This window comes from Cricetulus griseus, chromosome 6 (assembly GCF_003668045.3).
Source record: "Cricetulus griseus strain 17A/GY chromosome 6, alternate assembly CriGri-PICRH-1.0, whole genome shotgun sequence".
Taxonomy (NCBI): Eukaryota; Metazoa; Chordata; class Mammalia; order Rodentia; family Cricetidae; genus Cricetulus; species Cricetulus griseus.
Genome location: NC_048599.1, coordinates 43,326,830 through 43,347,523, shown reverse-complemented (window position 1 = coordinate 43,347,523; position 20,694 = coordinate 43,326,830). Strand labels below are relative to the sequence as shown.

The 20,694-nt window shown below is 41.6% G+C and overlaps 1 protein-coding gene across 7 annotated transcripts in view; it reads left to right on the top strand.

Moving 5' to 3' along the window:
* Plcb1 (phospholipase C beta 1) overlaps positions 1-20,694 on the top strand; it is a 678,981-nt gene that overhangs the window by 509,308 nt on the left and 148,979 nt on the right. For all 7 annotated transcript variants that reach the window (XM_035446906.1, XM_027421690.2, XM_035446909.1 and 4 more), the window contains 2 exons: positions 7,480-7,637; positions 15,334-15,416. In XM_035446906.1, coding sequence (XP_035302797.1) covers positions 7,480-7,637; positions 15,334-15,416 — 241 coding nt within the window. The remainder of the gene's footprint in view (positions 1-7,479; positions 7,638-15,333; positions 15,417-20,694) is intronic.

Sequence of the window (20,694 nt, the reverse complement as noted above, 5' to 3'; positions counted from 1 at the left end):
TGACTCAGGACACATCACTAGCCCATAGCCCCAGTCATATGGAAATGTAGTGAGAGGATGTGGTACATGAAGAGAAGTAAATAATTTCAGGATTGAAAATAAACTTAAGAATTTAGGGAGAAAAAGAGAAGAATGGAAATTATAACGCATCCAAAAAGCATAATAGGAATTCCAAGTAATGGGACAATTGAGGATATGGATTTTTCTCAGCATATGCTTTCTTTAGGACACTTCCATTTCTTATAAAAAGTGTTCATTTTAAGAATGAGCAAGAAATTTACTTTGGAGGGATTTTGCAGACTGTAGGTGCTGGATGGTAAACACAGTCTTTAATGTCGCAGATTACTTTTCATCTCTTACAAACCCCATACTTTTCATAAAGTACATTCAGCTCCTTCTAATTATCCTTTGAATGATGAATGCACCTGTAAGCCAGTCCACAGAAATGTTTCTAGAAGTTTTGAATCATTTATGATACAGCACTCCAGTTTCACTTAGTTACTGCCGACATAAAATAATGTCTCTGCTTTTAAAGGAGACAAGAAAACAGTTTATTGTGAGCCAGGTAAAAGTAAGCCTGCCCCAGCTATCCTGAGTGATATGTTCCACAACAGAAGAAATTTTAAAAAGTTTTGTAGTCACCAAACAAAAGGAAATCATTAATGACCACATGTACCAATTTCAAGGACATTGATGGGAACTAAATGGAGCGGGGTGCAGTAAGGGAATGATCTCTGTCATGGGTCCAAATGTCATCTCATCTTTGCATTCGGGTTGGTGAAGGCTGGAGGTCTGCTATTTGTCTGGATATACTGGCACCAAAATGTCACAGGTTATGAGGTCTGATAGATAAGGGAAGGTAACTGGAACCAGTCCTGGGACACTTAGGAAGCTAAGGCAGAAAGACTGAAATCAGAACTACATAGTATGGTCTCCCTTACATGTGCATGTACACACACACACACACACACACACACACACACAGTAAAGGTAATTGACTTCCGATGGACCTAAAATAGCCCATGATAATTATGACTTTGGCCTTGTAATAGTCCATCTCGCCACAACCATGGCATATGTGGTCAGCTAAGACCAAGCTCTCTGCAGCATCTTATGCTACCAGAAATTTTGGAATATTCCACCTAGGGTAGCAAATATTACCAGGGAAATCAGGGTCCCTTCTCCATGTTCTTTTATTAGAGTTTAAATCAACAACCCAGGGGTATGGACAAGCAAGTATAAATCTCATCAGCTGTCCTCAAATAGGGAGATGGAGGAGGAGGAAGAGGAAGAGGAAAAAGAAGAGGAGAGAGAAAATATTTGCAGAGTAACACATTGGGGTGGAGGTAAGAATGGGATAACATTTATGACAAAAGAATGAGAAAGCCCAGAGTACCCCCAGAGGACATGCCCAAATTTGCCAACTGAGATAAAAAGAAGAAAAAGGGAAAGTTACTCTTCAGAAAAATAGGCAGGCTTAACAAAGTATTAAAAATGTAGGCAGAAATTGTACACTATATCATAGTGTTGGTGTGTTTAGTAACACATCTTTCACAACCCCCAGACAACTGTCTAAGTTTCCTGTTGCTGTGATAAATATTCTGACAAAAGGAACATAAAAAAACAAAGATTTATCCTGAGTCACAAATCAAGAGCCCAGGTAATCATGGTAGGGAAATTGGGTGGCAGGAGCTCGAAGCAATTGGTCACATGGCAACCACAATCAGGACAAGAGGAATAGTGCTGCTCAGCTCCCTTTATCCCAGGATTCCAGCCTGGGTCTGATACTGTATTAATCAGGATTCTCTAGAGTAACAGAGCTCATAGTTGAATGCATACATACATACATACATACATACATACATACATACATACATACAACATACATACATACATACATACATACGTAGATGCGTAGATACATAGATAGATGGGCGTGTCTATGGGGGACTGTCTAGACACTCATATATATAAGAATGACTTACAGGCTGTGGTCCAGCTAACCCAACAATGACTGACTATGATGGGAGGTCCAAAAATGCAGTCGTTGTTCAGTCCACAAGTCTGGATATGTCAGCTGGTCTTCAGTGTATGCTGGAATCCCAAAGTAGGCTCTACTGCTAATGAAGAATGGATTTGCTGGAAAGAGCAGGAGGAATCAGGCAAAGAGAGAAAGCTTCCCTCTTCCATGTCCTTATAAGGCTTCTAGAAAAAGGCTTGGTTCAGATTAGAGATGAAGTGATCTTCCTACTTCAAATGATCCACTTAAGCAAAACAACTCTCTCACAGATGTGCCAAGTCATTTTTTTCTGTTGTAGTCAGATGTAGTCAGGTTAACAACCAAGAATAGCCATCTTAACTCAGTTAACAAAATGAAGGTAATTTCCACAGGTATGCCCAGAGGTCCATCCTCCAGATGATTCTAGAGTCTATAAAGTTGGCAGTTAACACTAGCCATCAAAATAACAGCACACATATAGACCTACTCTGTTCTTTCATGCCTATGTTGTTTTATGCAGGAACAAACCTTTTGATGAATTAATCTCATGATTATTTCAATTCTTCAATCCTGTAGTTCAGAAGTTTAGGAATAACAACAGTGTTAATTTTTCACTCCCACTCTCTCCCTTGTCCTTTATGCAGCAGAGATGGGGACGGTTTTGCAGTGACAATAAACTTTGAGACAATAATAAATGGCAAATTGATTATCCTGCATCAGGAGTTTTTCAGGTTGTTCTGTCAGCGGTTTTTTTTTGTCTTTGCAAATACATTTGTGTTTTTAAATGACTTAATTTTTCTAGTAAAGAAAAGTGATTATGCAAATGTCCTTAATCAGCCTTTTGGTGCCTTTGCTAGAGCTGTATAGCACTGAAGAGTATCGTCCTTTGTTATGCTGATGGTTGGGTGCTGTGCCATGCATATAAAATAAAATTAAGCCAGTTGGCCTAATCCCATTTCCTTTCCCCTGTGTGTCTCCACAGGACAGATGTTGTCCATTTCAAAGTCATTTTGACAGTTTTTTTATCAACAAGCCATCTTTCATTGGCTATAAAGGAAGATTCAAAAGAGCAAAGGGGAGAAAACATGCCAGTACTCCCAACACTGAGGAGGGTGAGGAAGGAGGGATAGCCTAGTCTACAGGGTGAGACCATGATTCAAAGTAACTAAACAAACAGATAAATAAATCAAGACATACAGGTTTGTGATATATTGATCAAAGCAACTTTTGACATGGAAATCAGACTTCAATTTTTAGGTTTGATAAAATATTTGTTTCAAAATGTATTTATTATTAATCTTTTAAAAACAATCTATCAAGAAGTTACTGACTACCAGGACTACAGAGATGGTTTGATGGTTAAGAGCACTTATTGTCTTATATAGAATTCAGGTTCAGGGGCTGGAGAGATAGCTCTGAGGTTAAGAGCACTGACTGCTCTTCCAGAGGTCCTGAGTTCAATTCCCAGCAACCAAATGGTGGCTCACAACCATCTGTAATGAGATATGGTGCCCTCTTCTGCAGGCAGAACACTGTATACATAAGAAATAAATAAATCTATAAAAAAAAATCAGGTTCAGGTCCCAGAAAACACATAATCCTCCACCTGGACTCTCATTCCAGGGGATTTGATACCATCTTCTACCCTTTACAGGTTCCCCACCTGTGGTGCAATAAATACACATCCACATTAAATAAATAAATATTTTTAAGTCAATGATTTTCCTTAACTTCTTAAGGGGAAAAGAGGATGTTCTGTCCCTTAGTACCATGGCTTCTGCCCTCAGACCTCTCATGTGTCTTCATTATCACAATTTCATAACTTTGTGACAGAGATCTGTCATTACTGTCATGAGTCTCCCTTCCTCGGAAACATCCACAGACATGTTTGTGTTTCCCACAGTGTCCAAAATTTATTGACAGTGTCCATATAACCAAACCAAAATTTATTCCCACAGTGTCCAAAATCCTATTCAGCTCACAAGCTACATCAGTTTTATTGGCTATCATTTGCCAAATAGTCTTAATTTCCTGTGATGGCTGGGCGTTGGCTACCAGCACTCCTTTTACTCCAATTTTGACTAATGATTTTAACTCTCAGGTCACATGCTACCCATCACACAGGAAATCTATCTGTGTACGTGTCTATATGAAGATTACAGAATAGACACAAGAGGGTAAAGAGGCCTCAGTAGAGTCCAGTGAGTCCAGAGGATCTTATGAAGAAGCAGAAGCAGGAGGCTGATACAAATGCAAAGAGATTTTATGTAGGAGTTAGGTAGCAAACCCTGTTGGTGGTATGCCATAGGTGCTGATGTAGAGTCAAGCATAGAGTCAGAGGGAACCTAGGTTAGTCAAGCTGCCCAGGTGAAATGCAGGATCATGGAGGCCATAGTGATAGAGCACAGGGCCCCATTCTTATGGCCCAATGGGCAGGTGGCATGTCAGATAGGTTGCCTCAACCATGGAGACTGATCCTAGCTGAAGCCCCTGTGATAGTTGAGTGTTGTTCTCTGTCAGTTTATTTCTGGAGTGTAGGGAGCTGCAGAATACCGCACCCAAAAGATGGCGCCGGTTTCCGCCCTCCGCCAGCCCGACGGCGAGCGCTCTCCGTGGTAAACAATGTATCCTTTAATTCTGATTGGAGACAACCTATCCTGGCGCGCCACGTAGGGTTAGGTGATTGGTAGATGTAGACTATATCAGGCCCCGTCTCCCTCGGCCCGGGGCCGCCGCCGCCGCCATTATACACTGTACAAAGCAAAGAGGTTCCCGATTAAACTGTGTTGAAGAAGATTCCTCGGTGTGGCGTCTTTCTTGCTGGTCAAGGGTGGACGCCGCACTGGAGCAGACACCAAGTCAGGTCAGCAGGGTCTGTAAGCAAAATATTCTGTCCTGCCAGTCAGCTCCCAAATAACCACACAGAGACTTATTATTAATTATAAATGCTAGGCAGATAGCTTAGGCTTGTTTCTAACTATCTCTTATAGCCTAAGTTAACCCATTTCTTATTAATTTCTTGCTGCCACATGGCTCATGGCTTGTTACCTCATCTTGTACATGTCCTGCTTCTTCTGCATTTGGCTGGTGACTCCTCCCTTCTTCATCCCAGAGAGCTCTCTCCCTATCTACAAGTCCTGCCTAGCCTCTACCTGCTTAGCTATTGGCCATTTAGCTTTTTATTAAACCAATAAGAGCAACACATCTTCACAGTGTACAAAAAGATTGTTCCACAACAGGGGTCAATGTCATCATGATGTTAAATGCCCTCCTTTTCTGATGTCCAAGCCTTGTAGTCTTTTCTCAGTCTAGTATGTTCAGTAGATTCTGGTATCTGGTTTTACTGATACAGTTATTTTAATACATACATCTGCTAATGGGTACCAATTCATGGTAATAAATTAATAGGGTAACACCCTTTTCACAGTTAAGAATAGGCTATATATCATGGTCTGCTTCATGGGTGGTGTTGGGCATATTGTGGTATTCACGTGCCGATCAAGATACAGAGGCATTTTGATTCTGCATCTGTAGTCAAACTGGAGTCAGAGGCTGTTTGTAAAATGGAGTCTCTCAAGTTGAGACACAACCTGAAATCAATGTTTTATATAGTACGAAGTTAACATAGAATGGAGCACAGTCTAATCTCTCCAATTCCCCTCAGGTCCCCAATCCAGATGATAAGATACTCAGATAATAATATAGAAGATGGGTGGAGCTTATTACACGGTAGGGGAGCACTCCCCAGCTGGGAGATCAGTAGTCAGAGCGCCCAGGTTTCAATCTCCACTTTTTGGGTGTACTTTGTATTGCTTTCTAAAATCTCTGGAAGAAGCATCTTTCCTTGGGGTGTTTTCTGTTCAGTTGATCGACATGGTCACTGTGTTCATTCTGAAGGGAGGGACTAGGTATGTCCTTCTTCTTTACTGGAAAGCCTCTGGCCACATAATAATCTTATGATATTTTGGGCAGTTCAGAAAGTTTAATCTGCACCCAGGGTCAGAGATATAACTCAGCGTTCATTCTTTTGACTAAAACAAGAAGAAAAAATATCACATAGTAGATTTAAAAGAGCTAAAGAAAGAAAAACCAAAAAGTAAACCTATACAAATAGCCATATTTTACAGAAGGAAATAGCCCTCCCTTAAACAGCCCTCACAAAGCCTGCCAGCCCCTCCTTCCTCCTTTTGTCTGACCTATCCTTACAATTTTAATGTGGTATTTGCAATTGTGACACTTTCTCCTTCTTTCACATGGTATTTCAAATTCTGAAGGGCAATTGTCATACTTCCCCCTTCCTCAGAATCATTGTATTTAACAAGGACATAGGAGGTCAAGCCCAAAACAAATTATGAGGGCATTGGTGGAGCCTGCTCACTCCTAACTTAACTACACAATGGCTCGGCTAGATTATTTCAGCTCTGCGCACAAATATCAATTTTAAAAAGTTTTCCTATTATTCTTTTTGTGCTGTTGATGTTGCCTACACATAACCATTGGTGCTCCCTGTATTTCTTCTAAGACCTTCTTATTTTTAGCTCTCATATTTAGAACTTGATCAATTTTGCATTAATTTATTCTGTGTGGTGTGAAATAGGGATCCAGCTTCCTGGAGGGCTGGGGAGTGGCTGTCCTATTGCCTCAGGTCAATTCATTGAACATACTAATTTTTCTGTACTGAGTTGTATTGGCTTTATTGTTGGAAGACAGTTGACAATAAACTGAAGGTTTATTTCTCAACCTTCATTTCTATTGCATTTACCTGATTATTCTTCCTATAATGGTATCATACTGTCTTGATTACTATAACTTGGTAGTAAATTCTAAAATTGGAAAGTGTGGGGTTTTTTTTCCCAACTTTTTTTAAAATATTTTTCAAGATTACTTTGGCTAATTAAGCACCCTCCCCATATTGCCAGAAACTGGGTCAGAATGTCAATTTCTGCAGCCAAATTTCTGTTGGATTTACTATGAATTAAAACTGTACACCAGTTTGAGGAGTACTACCATCTTCATTTACTACTTATCTTCCATGATGAGAACTGTGTTTTTCTAGGTATTCCCCAGGAAAACTTGGGTGACTCAGTTGCTCTGTGCCCTTTTCATTGTCTGAATGGGATTCTGTTTCATATAAAATAGTAATACCAGACAGTTTATTTTTCAAGATTAACTATTGACTGCAAATTTCCATAGTTGACTCCCAGTAAACAGATAATCAGTATGTGTCACTGTTCCTACTACAATACCTTTCATCTCTTCCCTTCCCTCTCTTCCCCTCCCTTCCCCTCCCCTCTCTCCCTCATCCCTCCTCTCTCTTGTCCTCCCTTATCCTATCATCTCTTCTCCTCCCAACCCACCACTAGGGAGCCCTGGTGACACCTGGCCTACTCCAGTGCTTTGTTTGCTAAAAGAGCTTTTGATGAAGCATCATTCCTTCCTTCCTTTCCTTGACTCAAGGGGTTCTGGGGTTTGTTTTGCAGCTGGCCAGTTGGCTGGGAACTCCTCTGTAGAGATGTATCGCCAGGTGCTTCTGTCTGGATGTCGCTGTGTGGAGCTGGACTGCTGGAAGGGAAGGACTGCAGAGGAAGAGCCTGTCATCACCCATGGATTCACCATGACAACAGAAATATCCTTCAAGGTAGAATGAACAAAGTTGCTAAAAGGCAGCTGGGAGACCTGGCCCTGTGGGGGTAAAGCTTTCTCAAATACTGTCTGGGTGGTATAATGAAGTTCACAGGCTGAGAAGCATCTCCATGTTTGAATTCAGAAGCTAAATGGCAACAGTTTGTTCTACTGACAAAATTCTAGTTAGTGACTTAGGAAAGGAAATATCAAAGTTTTTTGTCCAGTCTTTATTTTCTTGTGTTTTACTATTTTCAAACATACTTCAAAGACTGTGTGTAACACTGATATGTCTTACCATCAATGTGTGTTCTCATGCATTCACTATCTAAGTCAAGAAACAGAATCCCAGAAACAAACCCCCTGTAGCCATTCCCATGAGGGTTCCCTCACTGTCCCAAGAGGGTGGCTCTTTTGACTAGCACAATGAACACTTGTACATTTTAGACCTGTACACATTTGAGTATATCCCTCAACGGTGTGAGCCCACCAGTTACACAGTTTGGTTTCTATTGCTAAATATTCTAGTCTGTATTATTTTCTGTCTTGCATTTTTCACTCCACATTGGAAGATTTGTGAATTTCATTTCACATATTTCTAGCTTGTTTGCTTTATTCATCTTGAAGATGGTATTAATTGCTACCATTAAATTGCATCATTTGAGTCTCTTCTGAAATACTTACCACAGAAGGCTTTCAGATTGCAGATTTTGTTTTGGTTTTTGTTTGTTTGTTTGTTTGTGGAAGAGATTTTCTTAGACTTTACTGATTGGACACCCATAACCCAAAAATCTAAAAATCCAAAACATCCCAAACTCCAAAAGTTTTTGCACACAGTGTTTGTAATAAAAACCTCAAGTTTCAAAGCATTTAGGATTTCAGGGTTTTAGAGGCAAAATGAGCAGCATGTAAATGTGCCAGACTATGATGCTCGGATGAAAAGTGGATGTCTATCAGTCAGAGAATTCTGATGGTGTGGGGCTAGTAATAAGTGTATTTATTTTGCTCATAAATGGGCCAGGCTTATGTCATGGGGAACTGTTGTGGGAACTCATTCAGCCAGTAGACTTAGGGGCACCAACCCATTAAGGCTTGGTCTCAGGTGCTATAGGAGAACTGATAAGGGGGAGCAGAAGCATGTTCTCACTTTCTTTGGTGGTGGTCACAGATCATATCTCAGCTACCAGCACCTCTGGGCACAAGACCACAGTTAGTTCTCTACCTTGCTACTTGTGAGTGAGTCCAATCAATAAATACCTGACTTTCCTTTATTCCAGGCTCTCATAGACTCTATTATAAATCATTCATTACAGGAAACTGTAGTGTCTCAGTGAATGTTTGCTATGGCAAGCTGACAGGACTGGTTTTGATTGTTTGATTTGGAAGAAGGTTTGAAGGAAACTGGGTTGCCCTGTGGTAGATTGGATGCAGTAGGAAGCAGAAATAATCTTATGATTGTGTCTTTATAAGTCATGTTGTCTGTGCTGACTTGGGTTTTTCCACTTTGGAGGGAAATCAGGAGAGAGGAGCTGGAAAGCAAGAGCTGTGTCTCTAGTCATGGCCCTGTGACCTGGCTTACCTGTGTCTCTTCTCATGGCCCTGTGACCTGGCTTACCTGTGTCTCTTCTCATGGCCCTGTGACCTGGCTTACCTGTGTCTCTAGGCATGGCCATGTGACCAGGGGTACCTGCATCTTTGGTCAGAAATAGCTCAAGATCATAAACTCTTACGCTAATTAACAAAAGTTATGCAGCACCAGTGTGTGGGTCACTGAGGTGATGGGGACACGGTCACTGAAAATGAGAGGTTAAGAATTATGTGTGGAATAGTGAGACGTTAATATCACCAGAATTGGTGGCAAAGCCTTGAATCAAAAAGAGAGCCAAATGTTCTTGCTTAGTCTTTCTTTGGCCATGGAAGGCCCGAGGAAAGATGGAAAGGGGTTCAGGTACCTTGGGAAAAGTGGTATTTTTTTTAAAAAAGAAGATTAAAATTTAGGGAAATTAATTGTTCCTGGGGTACTTGGGATGTAACCAAATAAAACATGGAATAGCAAGCAAGAGACCACGTTTTCAGGCTAGGCCAAATTCTACTGAGAGAAATGGATTTTTCTGGTGTAAGCTGCTGTGCAGGGCACCAATGCCTCCTGTGCTAGTAATGTCATTACCAATGCATGTGGGATGCTTTCTCTCTGGAATATGTTGTTGTTGTATAAAAGACAGGATCCTTGTGGCTGTAGCTGATCCTGAACCCCAGCTCCTGCCTCTGTTGTGCCTCTAGAATGTAGCATTCTAGACACGTACCTCCTTGCCCAGTAATTTGGTTTTTCAAGATTTAGGTTACAATGCCAGAAATAGAAGAAAGTAACAATCTTCCCTAACTTTCACAACACATTTAATATAGTATCGCCTCAAATCCTAACCAAAATTTTTAAAAGTTGTATTGGCTTCTGAAAGGAACCACTCTGAAAAAATTGAATATTCTTAAATGAGGGAAAAAAGATGTTGGGTTTTTTTTTTTGTGGTTTTATTTCCATACCACCACTTCCTTTCTTCCTTTTAGCCTCTGTTTGGTTCCTAGTCTCACTTATTTGGGCTCTGTAAGATAAAGCAGGACCTGGAGCCAGAGACAAGAGGCTGGGAATAGCCCATGTGTCTGGGGTTCCTCCAATTGGCAATGGCAGAGAGGGTCCTGGCCTTTGGAGGAGTGGGGATGGCCTGGCACTTGAGCTGCTGGCAGACTCACCAACCACCTTGCCTATGGCCCACTTCTACCCCTTAGAGTCCCTGTGAGTTTGGAGATCCTGGGAACAGAATAAACATCTAGCACACAGCACATTCTGTGGCTTATTTCTTTTGAGCAGAGCACCGGCTCCCCAGCCTTCGCCACTGGGTTCACTTGAGTGACTCTTCCTGTGCACTTCACCTACGAGTGGTTCTTCAGTCACTCCTGGTCTCTGCTCGCTGAATGTCCCTCCCTGACTGAACTCCTGCAGCAGCTTCTCTACCGTGTCCAAATAGTGGCAGCTTTAGTGCCTTAAGGGTATATCAGCCAGCCCACAGGGTTGCATCCCTCTGCTTGTTGGTAGCCAGGATGGCCAGAGAGGGCCCAGTCATACCCTCCAGACCCTACTCCATGCTCTTGCTCATGTGATTTGGAAAGACATGGCAGTGGGGATGGGTCAGGTAGCGGAAATGCTAGCCTGAGCTGTGGAAAAATTCAGCAGCAGGTTTTCTTTCTCCAGGAACCAGGTGAGGAAGGAACTGGCAATGCCAGATTCAGGCACTTCACTCAGAGTCCTCTAAGTGCAATGCAGGGCCTGTGTGAATGACTCCTAAGCCTGGCACTTAGAGACTCCTCTTTCCTCACACAAGTCCAGTCCCTCCTCTGGGCAATAGCAGCTTGCTTTTCCCAGAGCCCATGTGTAAGACAACTTTGTAATGGTGAGATTAGGAACCAGAGATGGGACCTTCTGCTCACCATTGTCTCCTTTCCAAATTGATCCTTGTCACTGACTTCACTCACTTTACGACAAGGACTGTATGAGCCTCCTTGCTGTTCCCTGACTGTAGCAGGCAGGCTGTATCTCTGTAAAGGTTGTTCTGGAGTTTTCCACTTACTCCTTTGAGGTGCTTTCAAATGTTGTCACCCCAGAAATGACTACTAGGACTTTTCTATTTCATACTTCTACTAGTAATGACCTCACACCCTTCAGATAGAAACTCTCTCACCCCCTCACTCTGTGTTTTTAATTTTCCACATGGTACCTTGTGACATTCTGCTTAACTTCATCACTGTGTCCATTGTCTGGAGGTTCTCCTAAAATGTACTCCCACAAAAACAGGGGCCTTCATCCATTGACCCCATCTACCCTCACTGCATTAAATTGAACCTGACACAGAGGAGGTGATCAATAGAGATTTGGAGTTTTGCCATTATAGAGAAATCAAAGTGTAGCCTCACTTTCATGTCCATCGCCTTTTCTATGTCTATTTCATAGAAGTGAAATCTGCTTCTCCATTGTGCAATTCCTTGCAATTCCTTGTATAACACATTGGTGGGTAGTGAAATGTTCCTTCCACTGTTTCCTGTGCATTTGGAACTGACTTTCCCAGTGTGACTAGACTGTATTTGATAGTTTAGTGCATACTACTGCTGCAACATAAACAGTGCAAAATTTGTCATTTCTGTGTCATAGCATTTATCTGCCCTTAGTTTATGTGTTCCAGAGCACTGTCATGTGATGTACCTCACAAAGCAAGGATTCCTGTTGACATATGATAGCTGCTTACTGTATGAACAAAAATAAAATGTTATGTTTTAGGGAGAGGTAGGGATGCTATAAGTCAGCCTATTCATCCCAGACCTGGAGTTGGCCTGGCTCTACTTCTCCCTAGACCTTTGTTCCTGTTTTTTATACCACCTGTCTTGGTCTTTCTGATGGCTGTCCTTGAAATTCACCTTTGGGTCTCACTCTCTCCAATCACATTCAGTCTCTTTACTTTTTACATAGAACAGACACTACACTTGCCATTCCATCCCAGGGTTCATCTCCCCTGAGGCAGCTACTTTTAACCAGCAATTATATGGAAGAGAATGGAGAAAAACATGTGTTGGAAATGGATGAAATGAGCAACCCAAGTATTTCTAAAACTAAGACTTCATTTTCTGAAAAAAATAATTTAGGGTGGAATTTTATATGGCTCCATAAATGTCCACCTATCCAAATTCCCCCTGCTCTTGTCTGTCAAGAGCAAAAGTGTTCAAGGACAGTTTTCCCACTGGAAGTTAATCATTGATCTGTGTGCTCAGGAGGTGTGGTGGTTTGAAAGAAAATGACCCCCAAAGGCAGTTGCACTATTGGGACCATGTAGCTTTGTTGGAGTTACCTGTGATCTTGTTGGAGAAAGTGTGTCACTGTTGCGGTGGGCTTTGAGGTCTCATATATGCTCAAACAAGGCCCAGTGAGACAGTCTACGTCCTTTTGCCTGCTTATCAACATGTAGCAGCTACCTCTCCAGCACCATGTCTACCTGCATGCTGCCATGTCCTGTCTGGATGATAATGGACTGAACCTCTGAACTGTAAGCAAGCCACCACAATTAAATGCTTTCTTTGTAAGAATTGCCATGGTCATGGTGTCTCTTCACAGCAATAGAAACCCTAACTAAGATAGTAGGTTACTGAATGCAGTTTTATAAGTCTTGGAATAATAGGGAGAAATGGTACAAGAAAGGTCTTTAATGCCCATGCCACTAATGTAGCATGGATGAAAGATAGAAGCTTAAGAGCCATTGGTAGTTTTCTGAGCCTGAGCAATTATACACACCTTACAAAATATTTTCAAACATTAAAAAGAGCAAAAGTCCCACGGGAGGACTTCTAGAATTTTCAGTTGTGACTAGCTTAAATTATTAGACAAAATTCAGTAAAGTCTTTTTTGATGTGAAGACTTGATCAAGCTTTTTAACCAGTAGCTAAAAGTATGGTAGAGACGGAGGAGAGCTGGCCAGAGAAGGGAGGAAAATGAGTGGAGAAAGAGAGAAAGAGAATACAGATGTTAAGGTGTTGCTCTCCAGCTGACTGCTAGATCAACTATGGAGCTCCAGGACCATCTCCGGTCCTGCTGGCTGCAAGATCCTGGATAATCTCCCATCAGCCTTATCAACAAGCGGGTGATAATAATACACCCCTCCTGGGCTCTTTGTAAATAGAAATGTAGTTCATGACCCCTCCAGCATGCAGGGAGATCCCTGCAGATGTGAGCTACTGGCATTGTAACTAGAATACAGAAAGTCAAACTTGCATTTTCTTTCTACTAATGTAAAGTTTGTAGTGTTACATAGGTAAGGAATTCTTACTCAACCAGAATGAGGGCTGAGAGTAGAATTAAGTCCTCAGTAAGACTGGTGAGGGAAGTTTCAGTGTCCTGTCTGCTTGGCCCACACCCACTAGGAAGGTGCCAGAAGTCCATACCTATGTGATACTGACAACAAGCCTGACTTGGTTGGGAATGTGTTTGCATCCACAACCTGTGAGCAAATGTAGGAAATAAAAAATGTTGCATCCTGACATCACTTGCTTTTTATAGTGCACTTACGTTGATGGACTTGGCTGTGATAAAAAGTTAAATTGATTATGTATGAAAAGCAATCTGTGAATTCACTTCTAAGAAACACTGAGAGTGGTTCTTGCTCTATGCAAGCACATCATTCTTAGAAGATGTATGTAAATGCAGTCTAGAATTAGAAAGCCTCATTTATACTCCGGGGCAAGGGAAATAGCTTAATGGCATATCTATAAAGAAAGCTGTGCACTGTACAGGAAAAGTAGAGGAGTCCACGGGAAAGGTTTTGGTGTGAAGAATGAAAGCAGACATTACAACTGGACAGGAGAATGTGCAAAGAGTAAATGGGGAAAAAAGCAGTGCATGGGATGGAGTGTGACATTTAAAGAGTATGGGTGGTGGAACACTGAAACAATAAATGAGGGAATAGGGATATGACTCAGTGGTTAAAAGCAAACATTGGTTGTTCCTCCAGAGGACCTGGGTTTGATTTCCAGAACCCATAAGACAGATCACAAATGTCTGTAACTCCAGTTCCAGGGGGTCTGATACCCTCTTCTGGCTTCTATGGGCACTGCGTGCACATGGTACACAGTCACACATGGAGACAACACACACACATAAAACAAAAACCAATAAATCTCATAGATAGATAGATAGATAGATAGATAGATAGATAGATAGATAGATAGATAGATGAATAAATAAATAAATAAAAAAGAGATTGCTCTTCAATACCAGTTAAGTACGAAAAACACTTTGGAAAAATACACTCAAATGCCCAGAGGTGAATATACCAGTTGCTGAGAGTGTGAGTGTGAAGCAGGGCTTGGGTGATGCAAGCAACTGCTAGCAGGGCTGTAATTCGGGATGACAAAAGTCTAGAGGTACATTGGGTTGGTAGTTATGCAAGTCTGAATGCTTTAAAGACTACTGTGGTGAACATCTCATTTGTTGTTTGCTTGGTTGTGATGCAGGCTATCAAACCCAGGACCTTGCCAACTCCAGTCAGATACCCTGCCACCAGGATACACTCCTACCCTTTTATTTATCTCTTAATAAAATATTTATTAAAATACAGATTATATAACTGTTACCAAAAAAATCACACAGATACATGAAGAAACAGACCAGAAATAAATATAACTAAGTAGCAGTTTGGTTCAGAAAGCAAATTTATGAGTAAAAGTTTTTGCCTTATCTTTTTGTCCAAATTTTCCTGACACGACTAGATGGTTTCATGACAAAGGAAGAGGAAGCTACAATCAGTAAATAGAAGTATTCTTCACCCACCCCTCCACCAAAGCCCACTCCCCTTTCTTTTTTGCCATATAGAACCAAGATCCAGAACTACACAGCCCCTTCCAGCCATTCCAAGCCACTTGATATAATTCTATAAATTAAAAAAAAAAGACAGCTATATGAGCTGGGTGTGTAGGTTAGCAATAGAGCACTCCATTAGCATTCTTGAGGCTCTGGTTTTGACCTCAGAACTGCTATAAAAAAATAGTAATGACAACAAACCGAACATGCACAAAGACTAAACTAAACAACAAGCCCACCACCACCATACTAATAAATTTAATTCCAAGAAAAAATGCACACACCATGTGCTATGTTGAATATATATGTGTTCTTGTTTTAGGAAGTCATAGAAGCCATCGCAGAGTGTGCATTCAAGACTTCGCCTTTTCCCATCCTCCTGTCCTTTGAGAACCATGTGGATTCGTAAGTATCTGGAGCGTCCAAAGGGTAGTCTTTTCTCTTGATGAGTCCTCTAGCAATTTCCACCCAATTTCAAATGCTTTGGTGTCACGAGTGGTATCTTTCCATCATGTTGTGTAGGAGTGGTGTGCAAAGGATGAACTGAATTTATTTAAATCTTATGAGCATTAAAATAGCCCACCAGCTTTGTGAGGTCTATCTTCCTCACAAATTTAAGGACTTGCTTTACAGTGTGGTAGAGTACATTGTCTTTACACTGTTGTTCCTTCACTGACTTGGAATTCTATGGGCCTCTTAAAAAACCTCTTTCAGCAACTGCTCTTGCTACAAATTCATAGTTAATTTTGTTGCCTTAAAAGGCCAGTTCCCTCTGCTTGGGACAGGTGGTAAAACACCTATAAATCCTTTTCTCTCACCTATGTCTTTTGGCTACATCCCTCCCCTTCCTGTTGCTTTTCACTGCTTATTTGTATTGCAAACGTTTTTTCTGTTTCAAAGTAGCCTGCATTTACTGCAGAGCTATACAAGGAAAAGATAATTCTGACCTAACTATTTTATTGACTCAATTATTTGCCATGCCGGGGATGCAATATGAGTATGGAACATTGTGTATGTTAGGCACATGTTCCTCTACTGAGAAAGCAAGGTCCACTCTTGACTCTTGAGACATGGTATTGCTATGTAGCCAAGATTGCTTTAAAATCTCAGTTCTCCGGCCTCAGCCTGGAAAGCGCTGGGATATGGGGTGTATTACCACATCTAGCAATGTAACTATTCATCTCATTGCAAAGAATCAAGATGAGACAAATTAGAACTATGTAGATATTACCATGAGTACCATAGTATCTATCATACAGTTGCTTAGTCTGTCTCACAAACAAACCCCGCAAGAAAAGATTATTGTTTGTGTTGAGACAAAGCCCATTAAAGCCAAGACTTTAGTCGGTGGAATCAATGCTTGAAGAACATGTGGTAGGGCCATAGCTACTTATAGGGTGTTTGTGAAGCCTTCTATACACCATAGCACCCTCCTGGCTGGTTGTTTTTTTCTTTTTGTAGTGAGAACTGGATGCGCCTGTAGTAATAGGGCTTATATTCCTTTTCTTCTCCTTCTTCTCAGAGACTTTTCCAGCTTACTAATTCACAACACATGCTTCTATGCATGAATTCCTAAATCTTCAAGAAGCAGTCTGAGCAGAACCAAATTTTAAGTAGTTAAATACCGCCGTATCTGTTAGTAGGTAGAAAGGAAACTTAGTATGAAGTAAGGGATTTTGTAGGCGTCTATGTCTAATTTGTTCTCAGGACAGCACAGCGTTTACCACTCCACATTCTGTTTGATTGTGAGCATTTCATCCTGTGAATGATAAAATCACTAGACATGATTTTCCTAACACTCCTAAAGGGGCAGGGAGGAGAATGGAATTCATTCCATTTCTTGCTATTTCTCCTCACCCCTGCAGTGAGTGCATTTAACACCTGGTTTGCAGCAACAGCTCAGATTTGCAAGTGACTTTGTAAGAGGCTTTCTCATCCTGGATGGATGTCTATCCCCTTTTTCCTTGAGTTCCAACATGCCTGGCCACTTTTTGTTCATGTATAATGGTTTTCAGATTTGTTGACAGTCACTTCCTTTTGTTTTCTTTAATAATGGACATTCAGCAGTGTTATTTTCCTAAAGAAGTATGTCTGCTTAAAGGAGACAAAATCGAGAAATGCAGTTTAATTTGCAGTGTCTCCCAGTAAACTCTCCCTTGAAGTAGACAGAGACACCACATCTATAACCACCACTGACATAGAAAAACTTACATTTACTGAACATGAATTTGCACCGAGCACTGTTCCCAGTATGTTACAACCTCATGCAACCCTTAATATAAATCCTAGTGTTCACCAAAGGAACAGAACAGTAGGGTTACTCTTATCTTATAGGTAAAGAAACTGAATCCCAAATGAGCATTTAGCTTGCCTGAGGCTATGCAGCTGAAGTGAGATTCAAACTGAGCAAGCCTGGCTTCTGAATGCAAACTCTGAAACAGCACATGCATGTGTGCACACACACGCGCACGGGCACGCGAGCGCACATACACACACATTATCAGAAACCTCCACTACACGGAATCAGACAACCAGAACTCTGCAGGGCAACTGACAGCCAATGTCCACTCTGATGTGGCTTGTGATCCCCAGCCGCAGGATGCTCTTTGCAATCCTCCACTCTAATTACACAGAGATCCCAAACTGTGCACAAAACCTAATTCCTACACTGGGCCCAAAAGCAAAGAGGCTGGAGCGACAGAATGCTGCATTTTCTGGAGAAATAAATGTAGCTGTTGCAAGCTCATTCATAATTCACACATGATGAACGAAAACAGAAAATAACCTTCCTGGGATGTGCAATTGTGATAATGTATTAGCAGCTCACGGCCGAAGTGCTGGCTTCTGATATGACAGGAAGTTGTTTGACAGTTCCCTCCTTCACTCCCAGATAACCAAGTAGCTCAACCACAGGCTTTCCCGATGAAAGCAATGGACTTCCTTTAGTGGACTGACCCCTATATTTGACCTGTGGGTTGCCTCACCTAATTCAACATTACTACTCCTGTCCTAGCACTTTCTTTGTCACAGAAACTAGAGGAACCCTCAGAATCTTCAAGGCAGTGACCTAGCACCATATACTCCCACATGGGAGACCTGCTTTCCATTTCTGGTAAACTACCTCAGCACCCTCTGTGCCTCATCTGTAAGGGCCAGGCCCAAAACTCTGCTTCTTACTAATTTGGCCCCCAATACAAAAACAAAAAAAAAACTGACTGGGAGAGGGGGGAGAAAAATCCACAGATTTTACTATTTTTCTCTTCAAACATTTGAAAACACCTACCCACAGATAAGCGGGGATGCTGCACTTGTAGTGGCCCTCAATTCACTTGCCTGCTGCCTGGGATTCCCAGAGAGCTGCTTCCCACTTCCTAAATTAGAATTATTCCTGTTTAAAAAGTACCCTGCATCCTGCCAGCAAGATGGCTCAGTGAGTGAAGGTATGGCTCTGTAAGCCTGGCAACCTGAGTTAAATCCCTGCAACCCGTTAAAGGTGCTTTGAAAAGAACCAACTGTGCAAAATTGTCTTGTGATCTCCACATACCCACTGTGTAACACACACACACACACACACACACACACACACACACACACACACACACACACACACACAAACAAGAGAGGAGGATAAGAAAGAAGAGAGAGAGAGAGAGAGAGAGAGAGAGAGAGAGAGAGAGAGAGAGAGAGAGATTTAAAAGGTCCCCCGTGGTTTGTGATTTAGCATTTTCAAAGAAAGAATCTTATATTGAATTTGACTGAAATGACTTCCAAGCCTGGCTTCACCACAAACTGAGATTTCTGAGGTTCAGAAAGGACATTGGCTTTAGTTTATCTTGTAGGATTTTACCCCACGCATTGGGGTACATTCTGTCATAAGACTGACTTCTTTGGCAGATGCTGTGTGGATATTTCAATATGTTTAGAAATATATGCCATGACTTGAAGCACATAATATATTTGTGAATTTTTCCCTTTCATTGTATTACCATGGCAGTTGATGTTGATAATGTAAAAGCTACAGGATTTCCTTGTTAATTTCAGTTTTAATGCTATTTATTTCTACAGGTATGACCTGCAATTAAACGCTCTTTGTTTTCCACTGGTGTGTGTGTGTGTGTGTGTGTGTGTGTGTGTGTGTGTGTGTGTTCAGTTTGCTCTCTACTCTATTAGGATGACATCTGTGTTTATTGAGAACACAAATGGCCTGATTACTAAATAGCACACCACTTTTTTCTTGGATACCTACATCTTCCTCTCCTTGTCCCCACACAGACTTCTTCTTCTTCTTCTTCTTCTTCTTCTTCTTCTTCTTCTTCTTCTTCTTCTTCTTCTTCTTCTTCTTCTTTTTTTTTTTTCCTTTGGTTTTTCGAGACAGGGTTTCTCTGTGTAGCTTTGGAGCCTATCCTGACACTCACTCTGGAGACCATGCTGGCCTCGAACTCACAGAGATCCGCCTGTCTCTGCCTCCCGAGTGCTGGGATTAAAGGCGTGCACCACCAACGCCCGGCCCACACAGACTTCTTTCACAATGCAGTCCTCAAAGCAGTGGCATTTGCTCCCTGGGAACTTCTTAGAAATATCTGGATGCTGGCCCTGTACTAGATTCTCAGTGTGAATCTGTACTTTAATGACACTCCGGGTGGTTTGAATGATGTGTGTGGCTCATCGGCTGCTGACATCATCATTACCCACAGCCTTGCTCAAAATGCAGGTTCACTGCATCGTTCCCACGTTCTTCAGTGCAGTCTACAACAGGGCCCGGCACAGGTGCTCTGTTCTCAGCTTCGGCCAGAGAGCATGTGGGGCTACAAGACTTCGTGTGTTAAGTTACCACTGGGCAAAAATCATCTACCTCATCCACCACTTCCCTGCCAGTCCCAAAGGTCCCATCTGTATAGCTTCTAGTGAGTTGTCCTTATACTACTGTGTTCAATATGTTTCAGGGTTTAGTCTGTGGTCAGTCCTTTCTCACACTTCCGAGAGCTGTCATTCTCTAATCTTACAGCAATGTAAACCATACAGTAAAATCCTGATCAAGCAAGATGGGGACAATGGAGAAGTATGAGGCTTAGTTGTGGACATGATCCCAACTGAGACAGAGGGATTGAAATTTTGAAGCCAGCCTGGGATACACAGTTTGAAACCACCCTGGGATACACAGTTTGAAGCCAGCTTTACTTACATAAGAAGACCTTGTCTCAAAGAAAGATGTAAAATTGTCCTGTGGGGCTTTGCAAGTTCTTGGAATCTTTCACTTTACTTTCCCTGCAGTTCCAAGAAGATAATAACGTTGAGAGTTGACATATGAACCCAAAAAGCTCACCTGACCATGGAACCAGGCTTCGTTTTTTTGTTAGAGACAGTTTTAATGAGCCGTTTCCTTCTGTGCTGCGGCAGACCATCAGTCTAAGTACCCCTTCCCAGAAAACACAGTGTGCCCTAAGCTAACCCTTCAGGGAAGGAGTGAAAATACGAATTATATCTCATAATCTGTATGATTTATGGTAAAGGACCATCATTTTCATCACAGTTACTATTCCTCTCTTTAGTCCATTTTTTAGCTAGAATGGAGTGTCATTGCAGTATAACCAGGGGAAGTCAAGACTCACAGCCTGTAGATCACAATCAAAGCCGTAAACCCCAACCTGCCGGTACTGGGTACTGTGTAATGATGTTTACCATT